Source organism: Girardinichthys multiradiatus, chromosome 8, assembly GCF_021462225.1.
Source record: "Girardinichthys multiradiatus isolate DD_20200921_A chromosome 8, DD_fGirMul_XY1, whole genome shotgun sequence".
Classification (NCBI taxonomy): domain Eukaryota; kingdom Metazoa; phylum Chordata; class Actinopteri; order Cyprinodontiformes; family Goodeidae; genus Girardinichthys; species Girardinichthys multiradiatus.
In genome coordinates this window covers 30788730-30804590 of record NC_061801.1, presented here as the reverse complement: position 1 = coordinate 30804590, position 15861 = coordinate 30788730, and the positions used below count along the sequence as shown (strand labels likewise).

At 41.1% G+C, this 15861-nt stretch overlaps 1 protein-coding gene across 3 annotated transcripts in view; it reads right to left on the bottom strand.

Annotated features, from left to right (window-relative positions):
- LOC124872441 (poly [ADP-ribose] polymerase tankyrase-1-like) overlaps positions 1-15861 on the bottom strand; it is a 101664-nt gene that overhangs the window by 13717 nt on the left and 72086 nt on the right. For all 3 annotated transcript variants that reach the window (XM_047372447.1, XM_047372448.1, XM_047372450.1), the window contains 6 exons: positions 15501-15580; positions 12669-12814; positions 12404-12569; positions 10009-10228; positions 5882-5991; positions 1422-1610 (listed from right to left, as the gene is read on the bottom strand). In XM_047372447.1, the coding sequence (XP_047228403.1) occupies positions 1422-1610; positions 5882-5991; positions 10009-10228; positions 12404-12569; positions 12669-12814; positions 15501-15580 (911 nt within the window). The remainder of the gene's footprint in view (positions 1-1421; positions 1611-5881; positions 5992-10008; positions 10229-12403; positions 12570-12668; positions 12815-15500; positions 15581-15861) is intronic.

The following is a 15861-nucleotide window of genomic DNA, read 5'->3' as shown; positions in this document are numbered from 1 at the left end:
AAGCCTCAGAGGTTCGTTAGAGAACGAACAGCATCATGAAGACCAAGGATCACAGCAGACAAGTTAGGAACACTATTGTAGAGAACCTTAAAGCAGTTAGGTCATAACATTTCACAGAGCTCTGTTTAATTCAGCACCTGCGAAAGATAGACAGACATGTCCTAGATCGACAGCCTGGCCAAAGGAAATAATTAATCTGAGAAGCAGCCAATACCCCCAATCGAAACTCTGGAGCAGCTGCAGGGATTCTCAGCTCAGGTGGAAGAATTTCTTGACAGGACAACTACCAATTGTGCATCGCACAAATCTGGCCTTAGAGAAAGAGAGTCAAGAGCAAAGCAATTCTGCTGCCTGTAGGGGACACAGCAAACATGTGGCAGAAGATGCCTTAGCCAAATAAGACCAAATGTATGCATTTGACTTGCATGCAAAATGCTATGTTAGGAAAAGCTAACACTGTACATCTTGAATATCCTGTCCCTACTGTAAGAAAATGGTCAGCATCATGCTGTAAGGATGCTATTTTTCAGCAGGGACACGGAGGCTGGTCAGAGGTGATGGGAAGACGGATGTAGGCACAGGCTGATCAAAAAGGACAACCTATTAGAGGCCACAAAAGGCTCAAGACAGGGGTGGAGGTTCACCTTCCAGCAGGACAACACCATTAAAAACACAGAGGGACAATGGGATTTAGATTCAAGCATAGTCATGTGTTTGAATGGTCTAGTCAAAGCCAAGACTTATGTGGTAATACTTAAAAATCGATGTTCACAGACACTGGGAATTGTTGAGACTGAGTAAGCTTGAACTATTTGCCCTTTTTTCTACTAAGAAGAAATGGCAAAATAATTATTTAGATGTTCGATGTGTAGAATTGGTAAAGAGATGTCTTCAAAGAACTGCAGCTGTATTTACAGTCAGGTGTGGTTCTTCCAAAGAACACCACAGTTATCAGATTGCAATTAAAGAAAACTGTTGAAAACCATCCATCCCTGACCTCCTTTGGCTTGACATCTATGGACTACCTTTTGTTGGTCTATCTCAAAAAAGCTCAATAAAATACATTGAAGTTCATGGTGGTAACATGACAAAATGTAAAAAAAAAAAAGGAAAAAAAGGCTAATTCTTTACAAAGTGTTTCTTTAGTAATGATTTCCTGTCTAAGACAAACTACGCTACCTCCAATCAAACAAGGAGCCAAGTTAGAAAGCCCATTAGGAAGCCTCATTAGTGTGCATCTACAGTCCCTACTCTCATGCTCTCCTAATGTATACCGCTGGTTAAAATAGTGAACTATAATCACCTGAACATTAGTTGAAGCTGGTTATATTTCCCACAGTGTGATTTAACAATGAGGGTGTCCTAATGGGAAGGATGTAAGATTGATACAGCGTTAAAATCTTTGGACGGTCTCACATTACCGTAGCCAGGTCCAGTGGTGTCTGTCCCTCCTGGTTCTTCATGGTGGGATCTGCTCCGTGGGCCAACAGCAGGGCGCAGAGCTGGGTGCGGCCCTTCTGCGCCGCTTCGTGGAGCGGGGTGAACGCCCACTTGTCAGTGACATTCACACACGTGTCGTACTTGATCAGCAGGGCGGCTATGTCCACGTGCTAGATGGAGAAGCGAGGCGGTGGAGGATGAAAGGGAAGGACAGGCAAGGTGGTGTTGATGGAGAATGGGAATGTGTACCATCATGCACCAGGGTGAGTTACAACAACGACAAACCCTGGTTCACAGCTAAACTCAGAAGGTTAAGACTGGATAAGGAAGAGGCCTTCAGGAGTGGGGACAAAGACATATACAGAGAGGCCAAGTACAAGTTTGGCAAGGCAGTGAAAGAGGCCAAACGACTGTACTCTGAGAAGCTCCAAATCCAGTTCTCAGCCAACGACTCTGCGTCTGTCTGGAAAGGGCTCAAGCAAATCACCAACTACAAGCCGAAAGCCCCCCACTCCATCAACGACCGACGCCTCGCCAACGACCTGAACGAGTTCTACTGCCGCTTTGAAAGACAAAGGGACAGTCCTGCAACCATCTCCCACGACGCCCCCCAACAGCTGCAGCCACAATCCACCACCCCCACCTCCCCAACCTCAAGAGGGGCCTTGGCACCTCCAACCCCCACCAGCCCCCTACCCACGCCGAGGACGGCTCTTTCCATCCAGGAGAGGGACGTCAACAAACTCTTCAGGAGACAGAACCCCCGGAAAGCTGCTGGTCCGGATTCTGTCTCACCAGCCAGCCTGAAGCACTGCGCTGATCAGCTGTCTCCAGTCTTCACAGACATTTTTAACACCTCACTGGAGACATGTCATGTGCCAGCCTGCTTCAAGTCCTCCACCATCGTCCCTGTTCCCAAGAAGCCAAGGACCACAGGGCTTAATGACTTCAGACCCGTCGCCCTGACCTCTGTGGTGATGAAGTCCTTTGAGCGCCTTGTGCTCTCACACCTAAAAGACATCACCGACCCCCTCCTGGACCCCCTGCAGTTTGCCTACAGAGCCAACAGGTCTGTAGATGATGCAGTCAACCTAGCCCTTCACTTCATCCTCCGGCACCTGGACTCCACAGGAACCTATGCCAGGATCCTGTTTGTGGATTTCAGCTCTGCCTTCAACACCATCGTCCCAGCTCTGCTCCAGGAGAAGCTCTCCCAGCTGAGTGTGCCCGACTCCACCTGCAGGTGGATCACTGACTTCCTGTCTGACAGGAAGCAGCGCGTGAGGCTGGGGAAGCATGTCTCTGACTCCCTGACCATCAGCACCGGTTCCCCCCAAGGCTGTGTTCTCTCTCCTCTGCTCTTCTCCCTGTACACCAACAGCTGCACCTCCAGTCACCAGTCTGTCAAGCTTCTGAAGTTTGCGGACGACACCACCCTGATCGGACTCATCTCTGATGGTGACGAGTCCGCGTACAGATGGGAAGTGGACCATCTGTTGGACTGGTGCAGCCAGAACAACCTTGAGCTCAACGCTCTAAAGACAGTGGAGATGGTTGTGGACTTCAGGCAGAACCCAGCCCCACCTGCCCCCATCACCCTCTGTGACTCCACAATTGACACTGTGGAATCTTTCCGCTTCCTGGGAACCATCATCTCCCAGGATCTCAAGTGGGAGCCAAACATCAGCTCCCTCATCAAGAAAGCCCAGCAGAGGATGTTCTTCCTGCGGCAGCTGAAGAAATTCAACCTGCCAAAGACTATGATGGTGCACTTCTACACAGCCATCATTGAGTCCATCCTCACCTCCTCCATCACCATCTGGTACGCCGCTGCTACAGCCAAGGATAAGGGCAGACTGCAGCGTGTCATTCGGTCTGCTGAGAAGGTGATTGGCTGCAGTCTACTGTCGCTCCAGGAACTGTACACCTCCAGGACCCTGAAGCGGGCAGGGAAGATTCTGGCTGATCCCTCCCACCCCGGTCACAGACTCTTTGAGACTCTCCCCTCTGGCAGGAGGCTGCGGTCCATCCGGACCAAAACCTCACGCCACAAGAACAGTTTTTTCCCATCTGCCACCAGCCTGGTTAACAAAGCCCGGAAACCACCCTGACATTCCCCCTTTCCCCCACACCCCCCCTTTTTTTGCTGACAGGACACCTGTAACCTGTAACTCTATGCGTTACATTAACGCTCAGCTTGGACTCCTGCTTACTTGCACTGCTTTACTTGCACAATGATCACCTGCACTGTTGTATTGCTCTTGCATCTTATACTGCTCTATATTTACTCTCACTCACTTAAAACTGTGCACTTATATTATATTATATTGTAGATATGTTTGTACTGTTTAACTTGTATTGTATTGCACCGACTACGCCAAAACAAATTCCTTGTATGTCCAAAAACGTACTTGGCAATAAAGCTTTTCTGATTCTGATTCTGATTCTGATCAAGAAAGATGGAAAAACAAAAAAATCCTATCAGATTTGTCTGGTGGAGATGAATTAAAGCTTTCCAACTTTCGTTATAAAATTTGCTTTTATGAGGAACAGAAATAGCAAATAACTGTGGATTCTTGTTTTTTGTCTTTGATTTCCTTTCTCAGCATCAAACACACTGTAACTTGTTTATGAGAAACAGTGGGGGATGCCTGCGTGTGTTAAATGTTTGTGTTCTACAATGCAGAGCTCATAAAGCTTTAATGCAAACAAGTGTTTCATGACTTTTTTAGTAGCACCATGCTGAATAAATAGAAGAACTGTGCCACTCTGAGACCTCCAGGGACTCCGGAAGAAGGAAGAAAAAAAAAACTAAATCATTTGTCTTTTTTAGATAATGTAGGCATAATAACGCTGGAAATAATGATTCATAGAGGGGCAAACTGAAGAAATAACCAAAGTCCTTAACCCCTTCCAGGTCGGCAGCCCGAGCAGGGTCCGAAAGGTACTTGCCTTCAGAACATCACCATTTAAAAAAATAAAACCACCTTCTTAACACTGCTGAGCCAAAATGGGTGCCAGTTTCTCTTTTGGTAGACAGCTACTATTTCATCAACCTATGGCATCTCCAGATCCAATCATATCCACTATAAGCCGTCTCATGTGAAACAAGTCCCACCTACTCTCACACATAAGGCTCCAGCCTATCAGCTCTGACACTGAATCTGATGCTACAGGCGTGTAGCCAATGAAAGTCCAGTCAAAAAAATACACAGGAAGGGGAACCATACTCAAAGCCTGCTTTGAAAAACACAAACTTAAACAGTGTTTTTCCTATCTGGGCCCTCGGCGCACAGCTGTGCATATGGCATTACTGGATGACGTTCTACCTAGGGTTAGGTAAACGCATCATTGTGACACTGAGGCAGTGGAGGGGTGGCCGATTTTCCATGCCGGATATGAACACAGCATTGCACGCACAACAGCGTAATGACGTCAGTAGCCGCTGGTACCAGCAACAAAGCACGACTGATAGAAAGCGCTCGAACGTATGGCTCCACTTTTCAGAATGTGATGCAGATTACGCTCCCTGCCATATTTGTGATGTGAAACTGAAGGCCAGTGGCAGGAATATTTCTGAGCTGAGGAAACATCTGGTTAAGAACAAGATTTCTCTCAAGGCTGAAGAGTGTTGGTCACATTACACCAATAAACCTCACTGGATAATTGGGATTTTATGTTTTAGACCAGCACAAAGCAGTGCATAGTTGTGAAGTGGAAGAAAACGAATACATCAGATTTTTGTATATGTATACATTTTTCATAAAATCACCTTCTGAACCTACAGCTTCAAGTCTTTCAAAATGTCTATCTAAATATGGAAATTTTGTTTCTTTGAAAAATAGACCAAACTTAAAATTAGCTCAACCAGACTAGATGGAGACAGACTTTTAAAATGTCAGATTTGTCAGGTGTGCAAACAGAAGTTATCCTCTTAACAGATTATTTCACCTGAGCTGTGGATCTCTACAGCTCCTCCAGAGTTACCATAGGGCTTTTTGGTTGCTCTGATTAATGCTCTACATGTCCCGCCTGTCAGTTTAGGTGAACTACTGCCACTAATTTTATTTACTTCCACTTTACAATTAAGTGCTCATATGTTTTTGGTCGATCACAACAAAGCCTAACAAAATCCACTGAAGTGAAAAATGTAAATACTTTTACATAATTTACTTTTAATACAATCAAATATTTGTAGATATTTGCTAAACTCCAGGAAAATAAAGTTAAAACCAATTTCATTAGTGATAAAACTAATTTGTTATTACATTTGAAATCATAGGTGAAAGTCCATTCTTACAAAGGTTAAGAGCGATCTTCAGACATAACAAGAACAGATGAGCTGATTAACACAGTGTGTACAATGAGTAAGGAAAACTGATCAAAATGCGTCAATAAGTTTTATCCTAAAACTCATAAATGCTGGGCGAAGAAGTCTTACTCCGTATGAAGCTGCATTGTGCAAAGGAATCAACCCTCCTTTGTCCTGCGTGTTCACGTCTGCTCCGTGCTCCAACAGATACTCTGCCACCTCCAGGTTGTTGTAGCCGGCTGGAGATCAGCGAAGAGCAAAGAAGAGAGATGGAGATGGTTACAATATCCGTCTGAATGAGCTGCAGCGTGACAGAACATATAATCATCTCTTTCCTTGACAGGAAAGTGCATCAAAGCAGAGTGGGTGTGGGTGTTGAAGTGGTCGATCTATTCAATGAACGATTGATTACAAACCTCCAAAAACTATGAATGCACCAGATGCTCAGATAGGGATAGGAAGGGTTTGTTTTTCAGCTTGGCCAGTGACTGATTTGCTATTGTACTGGGATGTGAAAGATCTGAAAGGTGTTTGACTAAAGTCATAGGAAGCATTTTAGGTCGCTTGTAAACAAAACATGACACTGAACTGCAACTCACACTGAGAAGTTCCACATTTTGTCATTTTACTGACGAAACAAAATCCCCTCTGCATGCCTCTCCAAAGAAAGAAAATAAACCTGCTTTTATTCACATTCAAACCCTCAAAGTTTCTAAAGATATTCTGACGATTTTTCTTTTGTGATGAGCTCCAAGTCTTTAAGGCTGGAAGGCCTCCTTACCGTCACCCTAATCATTATCAGATTAAAGTCAGGACTCTGGCCGGACCGCTCCAAAACATGAATGTTACTTCCAGTCAGAAAAAAACATGTAAAAAAATTAAAAGACTTTAAACCCAAATCTAATAATCGACTGTACTAACTGTGTGGCATTTTTACTTTATCATATGTTATCATACAGTGAGAAAAAACTAAAAATAGACAAAAAAAAGGTTATAAATAACCTGGAAAAACACTCTGGGGTTTAAACTTTGGATTATGGTGAATCTGACTATTAAGAGTTAAACTACCATGTAGAACCTTTTTGATGTGTTTCATGATGTAAATGGTTTCAATTTAACAGCAAACTAGATATGTATCTGGTCAGTATTTGTTTTATTTTAAATCTAGATAATTATGTAGCAGTTTTAACAAATATTTTATCAAATCAATTATATTTCCAAAGTTAAAAATATTTCTAAAATCAGTAGTGCTTCAAAAATCCAAAATCAGAAAAGTGGCTTGGACAAAAAACTATAAAAACAAAATGTTTATTTTCAATACTCTTTATTCTCACAGAAACATCTTCATAGCCTTTAAATTAGATGCTCGTCTTGAGAAGCTTTAAATGAGCTAAAATAAGAGAAATTACTTTAATCATCAGAGAAATAAGTATACTGTACAGGAACAACAATGTAGAAAGAAAAGCTGCAGTTTAGTTTCCAAAAATATTCTTTCATTCATGCTTCTTGTTGGTGTTAACATCAAATCTGTTTATAGCACAGAATTTTAAGCCATAGGTAGGCGCTTAGAGGCACTTTATACTGACAAAATGAATTAGAAAGTCAGTAAAAAGCCAAACAAACCCTTTCTGATGACACTTCTTTCCTAACAATATTAGAAATAAGAACAAATACTCGCTTCAACACATGCCTTCATACTCTGACTTGCACAGAGACGGATGTTATGAATCTCATTATGCATTTCCTTGTGCCTGTTCTGAGTCTGTGAGGTGTCGTGGTAGAACAAGCAGATCTGTTATTGCTCTAACTGAACACCATGATTACACATCCTGAATATATACATAACAATGAGTGTGTTTAGCCTTGAGGACAAAATAACGTTATCTCTGGCTGATTTGAGGCTACGAGGTTATTTGAGGTCAACTAGCCTCATCGGTAAGCACAAGAGAAACGTAAATCTTCAAAGATTTGCCGAATTAGGGGATTTTTTTAAATAAATATTAAAATCTGTGGTTAATATTTTAGGTAGAAAGTGAACACGTTGCCAATGCCCTCAAGCATCTGTGTCCAAATGCTATCAGTAAGCAGAAGCCAAAACACAAGAATAACCTTTCTAATGCAGTTGAGATAATTAGGTAGAGGCTTCTGCTAGAACATTAATACCACTAATATATCTGAATAAAACATTAGTGTCAAAATCTAAAGATAGAGGACTTCTGGTAAATAGTGATCTAAATGTAGTTACACAAGTCAGCCTGCTGGACAATAAGATGACTTCACCCTGAAGACTTCAGTTGCGTGGATGTGTTTACTTCCTCGCTGTTGGCAAGCAGCAGTGCCAGAAAACAAAGGGTGGCTGTGACAGATAAACTGGAGGAGGATAAGGGAGTGATTGGCACCAAAAACACATTTTTCTTTCACTTTCTGACGTTTTAAAGGAAACACAATGATGGCTGCACCCAAGACCAGTGTTTCTACATCTTTATGTACATCCTGTCACAATGTTGCAGAGTTCTCAGTCCTTTTAGATCACTTTAGATGTGAGGAGGGAGGGAGGGAGTAAAGAAGAGAGGAGCGGAGGGAGGGATGGAGGAACTTCAGCGCTTTGAGTGCCTTGTTGCTGAAAAGCACTATATAAATAAACCTGACTTGACTTAACTTCAATATTATACATACAAGCTTAAACAAATACATACATGCATTCACTAAAACTTTATAGAAAGTTGCATGATGTCTTTTACATATTTTCTTATGTCTATTCACTTCTGGTTAGAGATCATGATTGATTATAGCTGGTAGTTTCTCTTTGGCAACATAAAAATGATTTGTTTGACAGCGCCAACACTCAGAACAAAGGGTAGGTCCAGGCACTAAGTGAAGCTCTAAAAAGAAGAACTGTAGATCTACAGAAGGTGAAACAAGTCTTTTGAAACCATTTTAAAACATCAGCAGATTCCATTATTGTCAGTTCAAATAACTGCATGAGAGTACAACAGATTTGGATGCATCACCACTTTGCCAAAGTCTGGAAAAAGACCAAAATCCCCACCCTCAAATAAAACATAACTGGGTTTAATGTTCAGGGACAACCCAGGAACAACCAGGCCCCAAGCTTTGCCTCTACATGGAAACTCCAGGAAACAATAGTTTCAACATGAGCATTTCAAATCCAAGAACACTGTTCCAACTGTCAAGCATGATGGTGGCAGCAGAACGCTGTGGGACTGTTTTGCTACCAGTAGTAGCAAATCAGTTGCATAAAGTGATACGAATAATACAAAAATCCTGGAAAATAAATCATTAAAAGCCTTGATTAAATGTAACATTTATGAACCTAAAATGCATTACAAAAATTCGTGGTCATTTTAAAACAAGCATGGTGGTGGCAGCATCATGCTGTTAGGCTGTCCTGCTACTAGTGCTAGTATGCTGCATAAAGTAGATGCTATAATGTGGAAGCAATAATGCGGAAAGATGAGAACGATTTCAGACACACATCAAAACCATCTTAAAAGGATAAAGCTGGTTAAGATTAAACTCCTGGATTGGCCTTCCTGAACTCATGACCACCTCCCCATTTAAGGCCAGAAAAACCACCACTATCAATTAAAAGTACCAGTAGTGGGAGTGTATGCATATCATTTTAACCTTGTGGGCTAAAAAAAACCCCAACATATTCAAACCTGTGTGTTTAGTTCTTTCTAAGATTACCTCTGGATTCACTTTATGTTACATAATGAACATTACGCCACTGAAAATGACCACGAGTGACATTCTAACAAATGAGTTTATGTAAGCTTCTGACTGCAGCTGTGTGCCTTGTTCAGGACTGCAATTTACCTGCTGAATATTTATAAACAAATCTCAAGATATTTCATAGAGATCATCCCTGATTTATGTAAAGTTAACATTTCTGAAGGCAATGTGCACAAAACGTTACTGTTTGGGGAACTATTATTGTGAAGTGACATTTTTTTTTCCATAGGAATGTTTAGGATTTTACAATCCATCATTTTAAAAGGGACTTCTCAAGATTAATGTTCCATTTTTTTCAGGGTAAAAGATTTTATACTTCCTTCATGTATTATTCATAACCTGATTTTACTGACAACATGAAACCTGAAAATTTTAGGACTCTTACAGCCGCTTCTGATCTATGGTGTATTGAAAACCTTTTGATGCTCATTCAACTGAAACGTTATAATATTAACGACTAATGGGATGCGGGCGTGCTTGCGCGTTTGTGTGCACGTTACCTGCCAGGTGCAGCGGCGTTGAGTTGCGTCCTTGTGTGTCTCGACAGTTGATGTTGTCTGGGCTGCACAACTTCTGCACCCGGGCCAGGCAGCCTTTCTTTGCAGCATCCAACAGCGCAGCGTCTCCCCTCAGCAGGTCCTGGATGTCCGTGTCGCCGTCTTTCACCATGTCCATGGGCGTGTTACCGTCTCGGTTCTTTTTGGTCGGATCTGCTCCGTGCTGATGGCGGGGAAGCCCAAAAATGTTGTTTACAAAAGTGGAAATCTACGCCAAAGTGTGTATCTACTTTCTGCCCCGAAAACAACAATATTTAATCTAAGATGGAAACAAACTTTAATCTCAAATTAGAGTCAGTCCAAATTGGAGTCGTACCTCCAATAACAATCAGATGATGTCAAGTGATGAGTATGATGAAGACATGTGAAATTTACAAATGAATAGATGAGATAGAAGAATGGAAATAAAAGCGGAGAGGTGCGGATGAGACATTGTGTGAAGCAGAAACCGCCAGGGAAGAAGGCAAAGCCGACACTCCACTTTTTCCTAGGTCACAGTTTCACTTGGCATTATCAGCTTTTTTTAATTTAATTTATTTATATTTTATTTTTTCTATTTTATTTTTTGTCAGCATTGTCAGCTTTAAAATGTCCTTATTAGGCCTGGCTGTTTTGGGACCACTCCCCTGCGTGTCCACTGGTGTCCTGAAACTGTCCATTATCCACCTCATTTGGCTGGACTTGAAGCTGTTTGGATCCTAAAGTCTAGTGGGAGTTTTTCTCCTTACTTTATGATTTCTTCTTGACAGCATAATTTAGTCCAGGAAAACAACAGTAGGAAAAATATTGCAAATTTACATAAAAAAGATGAAAGATTTTTGATTTCAGTAACCATGGCTCAAAGTCACAGAAAGACCTTATGCTTGTCAGCCATCTCAGGCCAAATCAGCACCTTTTAAATTCGACTCAATTTCGCAGGGTTAGGGTTGGTCAATTTTGCAGCTACCCACACGGACAAGGAAAATGACTACTGAATAAAAAGCTTTAAGTATATAGAAGTCAAACATTGAGCTATATGGCCTCAGTTATAGGAAGTATGTTTGAAAGAATCATGGTTAGGCTTTCAAACCTAGAAATACTGTCAAACTGTCAAGCAAGGTGGTGGCAGCATCATGCTGTGGGACTGTTTAGTTGGCCAGTGGTACTAGTACACTACAAATAGAGAATAACACTAATGCTGGTTCCACACAAAACAGGGATTGTATTGGAAGCCCTTTGCTGCCATCTAGCGGTCGGAGCTATGCCTGTCTAATTTCCCTAATTTTGAATACTAAATACACAAATTTATTTCAATTTCCCTAATTTTGAATACTAAATACACAAATTTATTTCAATTTCCCTAATTTTGAATACTAAATACACAAATTTATATGTATTAAAATGGAAAGTCTCTTTTGATTCAGAATTTGAGTGCCAGCAAAAACACAAATTCAAGACTTTTAACCTTGATCAATATAAAGATTATCACACAACAAGACAGACTGAGCTTTCTTTTAGTCTAAGTTAATGAGGCTTGATGATCTTTCCAAAAATCCAGTTGTTCTGAAAAAACAGCTGAGATTCTAAGACAGATTCTAAGAAACATCCTGCATATGATGCAGAATGTGTAACAAAATAAACAAAACCCAACTTTTAGTTATATTTAATCAATTTAAGAAAAAAAAACTTCAACCACCAGAGGAAAAAAATAAAATGCAGTGAACCTTGCGATAAGGATGCTTTATGCTGAAAGCAAATGAACTATCTAAGACCGAAGGTGCACCACCATATTAGTCTCTCTGGAAACTCTGCTGGCCTCAGGTCAGTAAATCCTTAAATCAGAGGAACATAAAGGAAATGTCAAAAACGAGGCACTCTAACATTCAACTGCTTTTTTAGTCCTCAGGCTTATTTTATTTTATTAGATAATAATAATATAAGCCAGCCTGTTGGTTTTATCCCTTTCATAAAACTCTCAGAGAACAAAGTGGACCAGATTTTCTGTGAACGTTTGGCTGTTATTTGAAATTTAGGACAATACTTTAACTGTTTATCCAGAGATTAGTCCCAGGTGGGGGGGTGGGGGGGGGGGGGGGGGGGGGGGGGGGGGGGGGGGGGGGGGGGGGGGGGTAGTTTAGGTAGTTTAGTCTGATAAAATTGGTTTACACTGGTCAAGATGACTGACTTAGTGATTCCAGTGGTACTATAAGATGTTTAATTTAAGTAAGCTTGAAAGTACGACTGCTTCTATTGCATGTAATCTAAGGTCCTGCTTGAATCCGATTTAAATATCCAGCACAGCAAACCTGCTTTAAAAGATCTGAATTATTTTGATGGAAAAGCATTTTTGAAGTCAAACCTTTAACAGAAGCTTGCAGATCTCGTATTTGCCCTTTGCCGCGGCTTCGTGAAGGGGCGTGAACTTCCACAAGTCGGCCACGTTGACCGAGGCGCCGTGTCGGACGAGCAGCTCGGCCACCTCGTAGTGACCGTACGAGCAGGCGTTGTGAAGGGGAACCAGGCCGCTGTGGGTGGGACGCAGTCAAAGATTAAAATTCGTTTTACCAAAACTCTAAGAAAAAAAAACATCTAATGAAGCCAATGTTAGTTCTGTGTTCCCACACCCTTTATCCTTAGCGTGCACATCAGCCCCGTGGTGCAGCAGGTACTCCACCACCGACACTCTGTTGTAGCCGGCAGCGAAGTGGAGAGGAGTGGAGTGCCGTCCCTCCAGATCTCTACAGTTTACATTCTGAGCAGTACAGAGGGACTGCAGACACACCGGAGAGAGAATAGAGAATCATTTGTCAATATAATCACTGTGCACTTTAAACCAAATTCACATAGATTATTCAACTTATATGACTGCAAGAACTTTCCTAATGTTGATCATGGCATAACTTAATTTAAACGTCTCTAGTGTTACTAAATAAAGCAAAATACAGCAAAGGATTCCAACCTTTTCATGTGAAACAAAATCACATCAAAGTTTTTCAAAAATCTAATTTCCTATTTGTTTTTAAACCTATTTTAAAGTATAATATAGTAAACTAAAATATTTCTTCAGTGGTCAGTCTTGGATGGATGGATTGATTTACAGAAGGATGGATGACGAACAGATGGTTAGATGGAGGGATTCATTTAAAGATGGATGGGTGAATCGATGGATGGACTAAGGGTTAGAAAATGGGGAAAGTTTATGGATTACGAATGAACTGAAGAACAGCTTTTAGACAATAAGTCCAGAAATAATAATATTTTTCCATATTTCCTTTCTATATAACTATCCAGACCTGTAACATATTTTACTCAAATTCCAAACTTCTTCAGATTTTTCCAGACTAACAGTAGCCTTAACTGTACTACATCCTGCTTGTACCTATTTAACGTAAACTTCTCTGAACAAGTTTCATCTGACTGACAATTCCTGAAAGCATCAAAAGCCAGACTCTAAACACAGGGTTGTATTCTTTGCATCTGACCTCAGAAAAACCTAAAGTGGGTGACAAAAAGCAAGACCTGAGCATATATCCTGTTCTGTAACTCTGCTAATCTGTCAAATATTTACCCTTTCAGGGCTCACAGCCTCTTCGGACCCTTTTAACAACTATTGCCTAAGATCGAAACATGAAAACAAACCAAGTGTCAGTCTTCTTCTGTCTCCCTGGAGCTACTGTTATCTTCTTCTGGTATTTGTTTCATATTATTGGAAAATAATGAATTGCAGAATGGTTTATTCAATCGTGAGAATAAAGGTTGATTATTCTTAAAATCAAAAAGGGCAAACATAAACAAGCCTCAGATTGAATAACTGACATTTACCAGAGAACTCTGACTTCAACTCCTTGAGAGCAGCTGCAAAGGTCAGGACATTTTTATTAAGAAAAAAAGAAAAAGATCACTGGCTCTACTGAAACTAAGGGTTCATAACCAGTATATTTTATACTGTGTTTACAGCTGGGTACACACTGGCGCATCACAGCAGATGTATATGATTAGAACACCGTTAATCAGCTTTTTAAAGAAGGTTTGCCAGGTTAACCTTATTTAGTCCGGTGTGCCCGTAACTGTTGACATGAGAGTGACATTCAAAACAACTGCCAAGATGCCCAAGTATGGCCATCCAAGCAAGTTCACCCTGAAAGAAGGCTGCAAGATACTAAAAGAAGCGCAGAAAGGGACTGCAGAACTTTAACTTCCATTAGAGATGAACAAGGAGGAAAACTTCATGTATAAATGCCAGACCAATGTTTGCCATAGAGATTGTAGACCAAAACCCGGACTTCTGGAGTAATGTTCTACAGATGAATCTAAAACTGAATTTTCTGGACACCAGAACATATAACATGTTTGGAATAAACCAAATATGTCACTCCAGGAAAGTAAAACCCATACCAAATGTGAAGCATAGAGCTGGAAGTGTCATGGTTTGGGGGGGCTTTCCAGCAGCAAGATCTGCTCAGTTCACACTTACTCCAGGGAGATATATTATTCACTAGTGGAAAACATTTAAGACAGCTGTCCAATGACTTGGAAGAGAAGATGAGCGGGTACCAGAAAACCTATCCCAAGGTTGGGCCATGCAATACTTAGAGAAACTAGAAATAAACCCCTTATGCTTGCAATTTGTTTTTACAGGTTTTAGTTAACCTGTCTGTAAAATTAGGAAAAGACTGGACAAGTGTGGCTTACGAGGAACGGTTGAAGAAGAAAACCTCTTCTTTCTAAAACAAATATCGCGGCAGGATTCAGGTTAGCAATTTTGCCCCTAAATGAACAGTGTCCATGGCAGAGATAAGACCAAAGAGTCATGTTGCCGACAACCAAACGCAGTTTATCAGTACAAAAACCCCACACCACCTGTCAAGCAGGGCAATGGTGATTTAGGTTTATTTTGCAGCCAGACAACCTTAACAACTTGCACTCATTGAGTCGGCAATGATGTCCTGTATATTAAAGCATCCATAGAGTCAAATGTGAGACCAGTTCTGCCCAGACTGGGACTTCAACAGGACAATGAACGCCAACACAGCAGCAAATCTGCAACATACATAGTTCAGTTAAAGTCCACACCTCCATTTATGCAGAAACAAACATCTGCAAACCTCTATGGCTTAAACCAGTGTGGTTAAGAAAGGCTAAGATTCCTCAACAACAATGTGATACACAGAGCAGTCCATTCACGTACTGCTGCTAAGGATGATTTTACTGAGTCATGATCTGTATTTAGTATTTCCCTTGTCTTTAACAAAAAATATAATTCAAGAGCAAATGGGAATTTTTAACCTCCACGAACCTCAAGATTAACTCTGACTTAAAGCACATAGAATATATTATGAGTTGTTTATCCCTCTATGTTTTCGGCCTTCATATTTATCAATACTTCCATAACTTGGACCAAGTAACCCCCGGTGAACTCAGTTAAAAGAGATGCGTTATGAAATAAATAAAACTACCTTGACTGTATCCATGTCTCCAGCTTTGGCAGCTTCCAGAAGTTTGTAGTCCACATCTGAGTTTCTCACAGGGATGTTCTCTGCAGAGAAGCAAGTCAGAGGATCAATGGAGGCAAGCAGAGCCTGCCTATGCTTTGGACAAACATCACAGAGGAGGAAAAAAAAAACTCAAAACTCTAAAAAACCTGTTTTAGGAAGAAACGAGGGAACATATGTTGAATTATCTTCACACTTACACACAGATGCAATGTGTGAACCAATTTAAAATGGGCAATGATCTGTTATACAAGATAAATTGTCTACTTTCCTTCATGCTCACAACAAAGTGATGTAAAAACAGAGGGAAACATGAGGGGTTTGG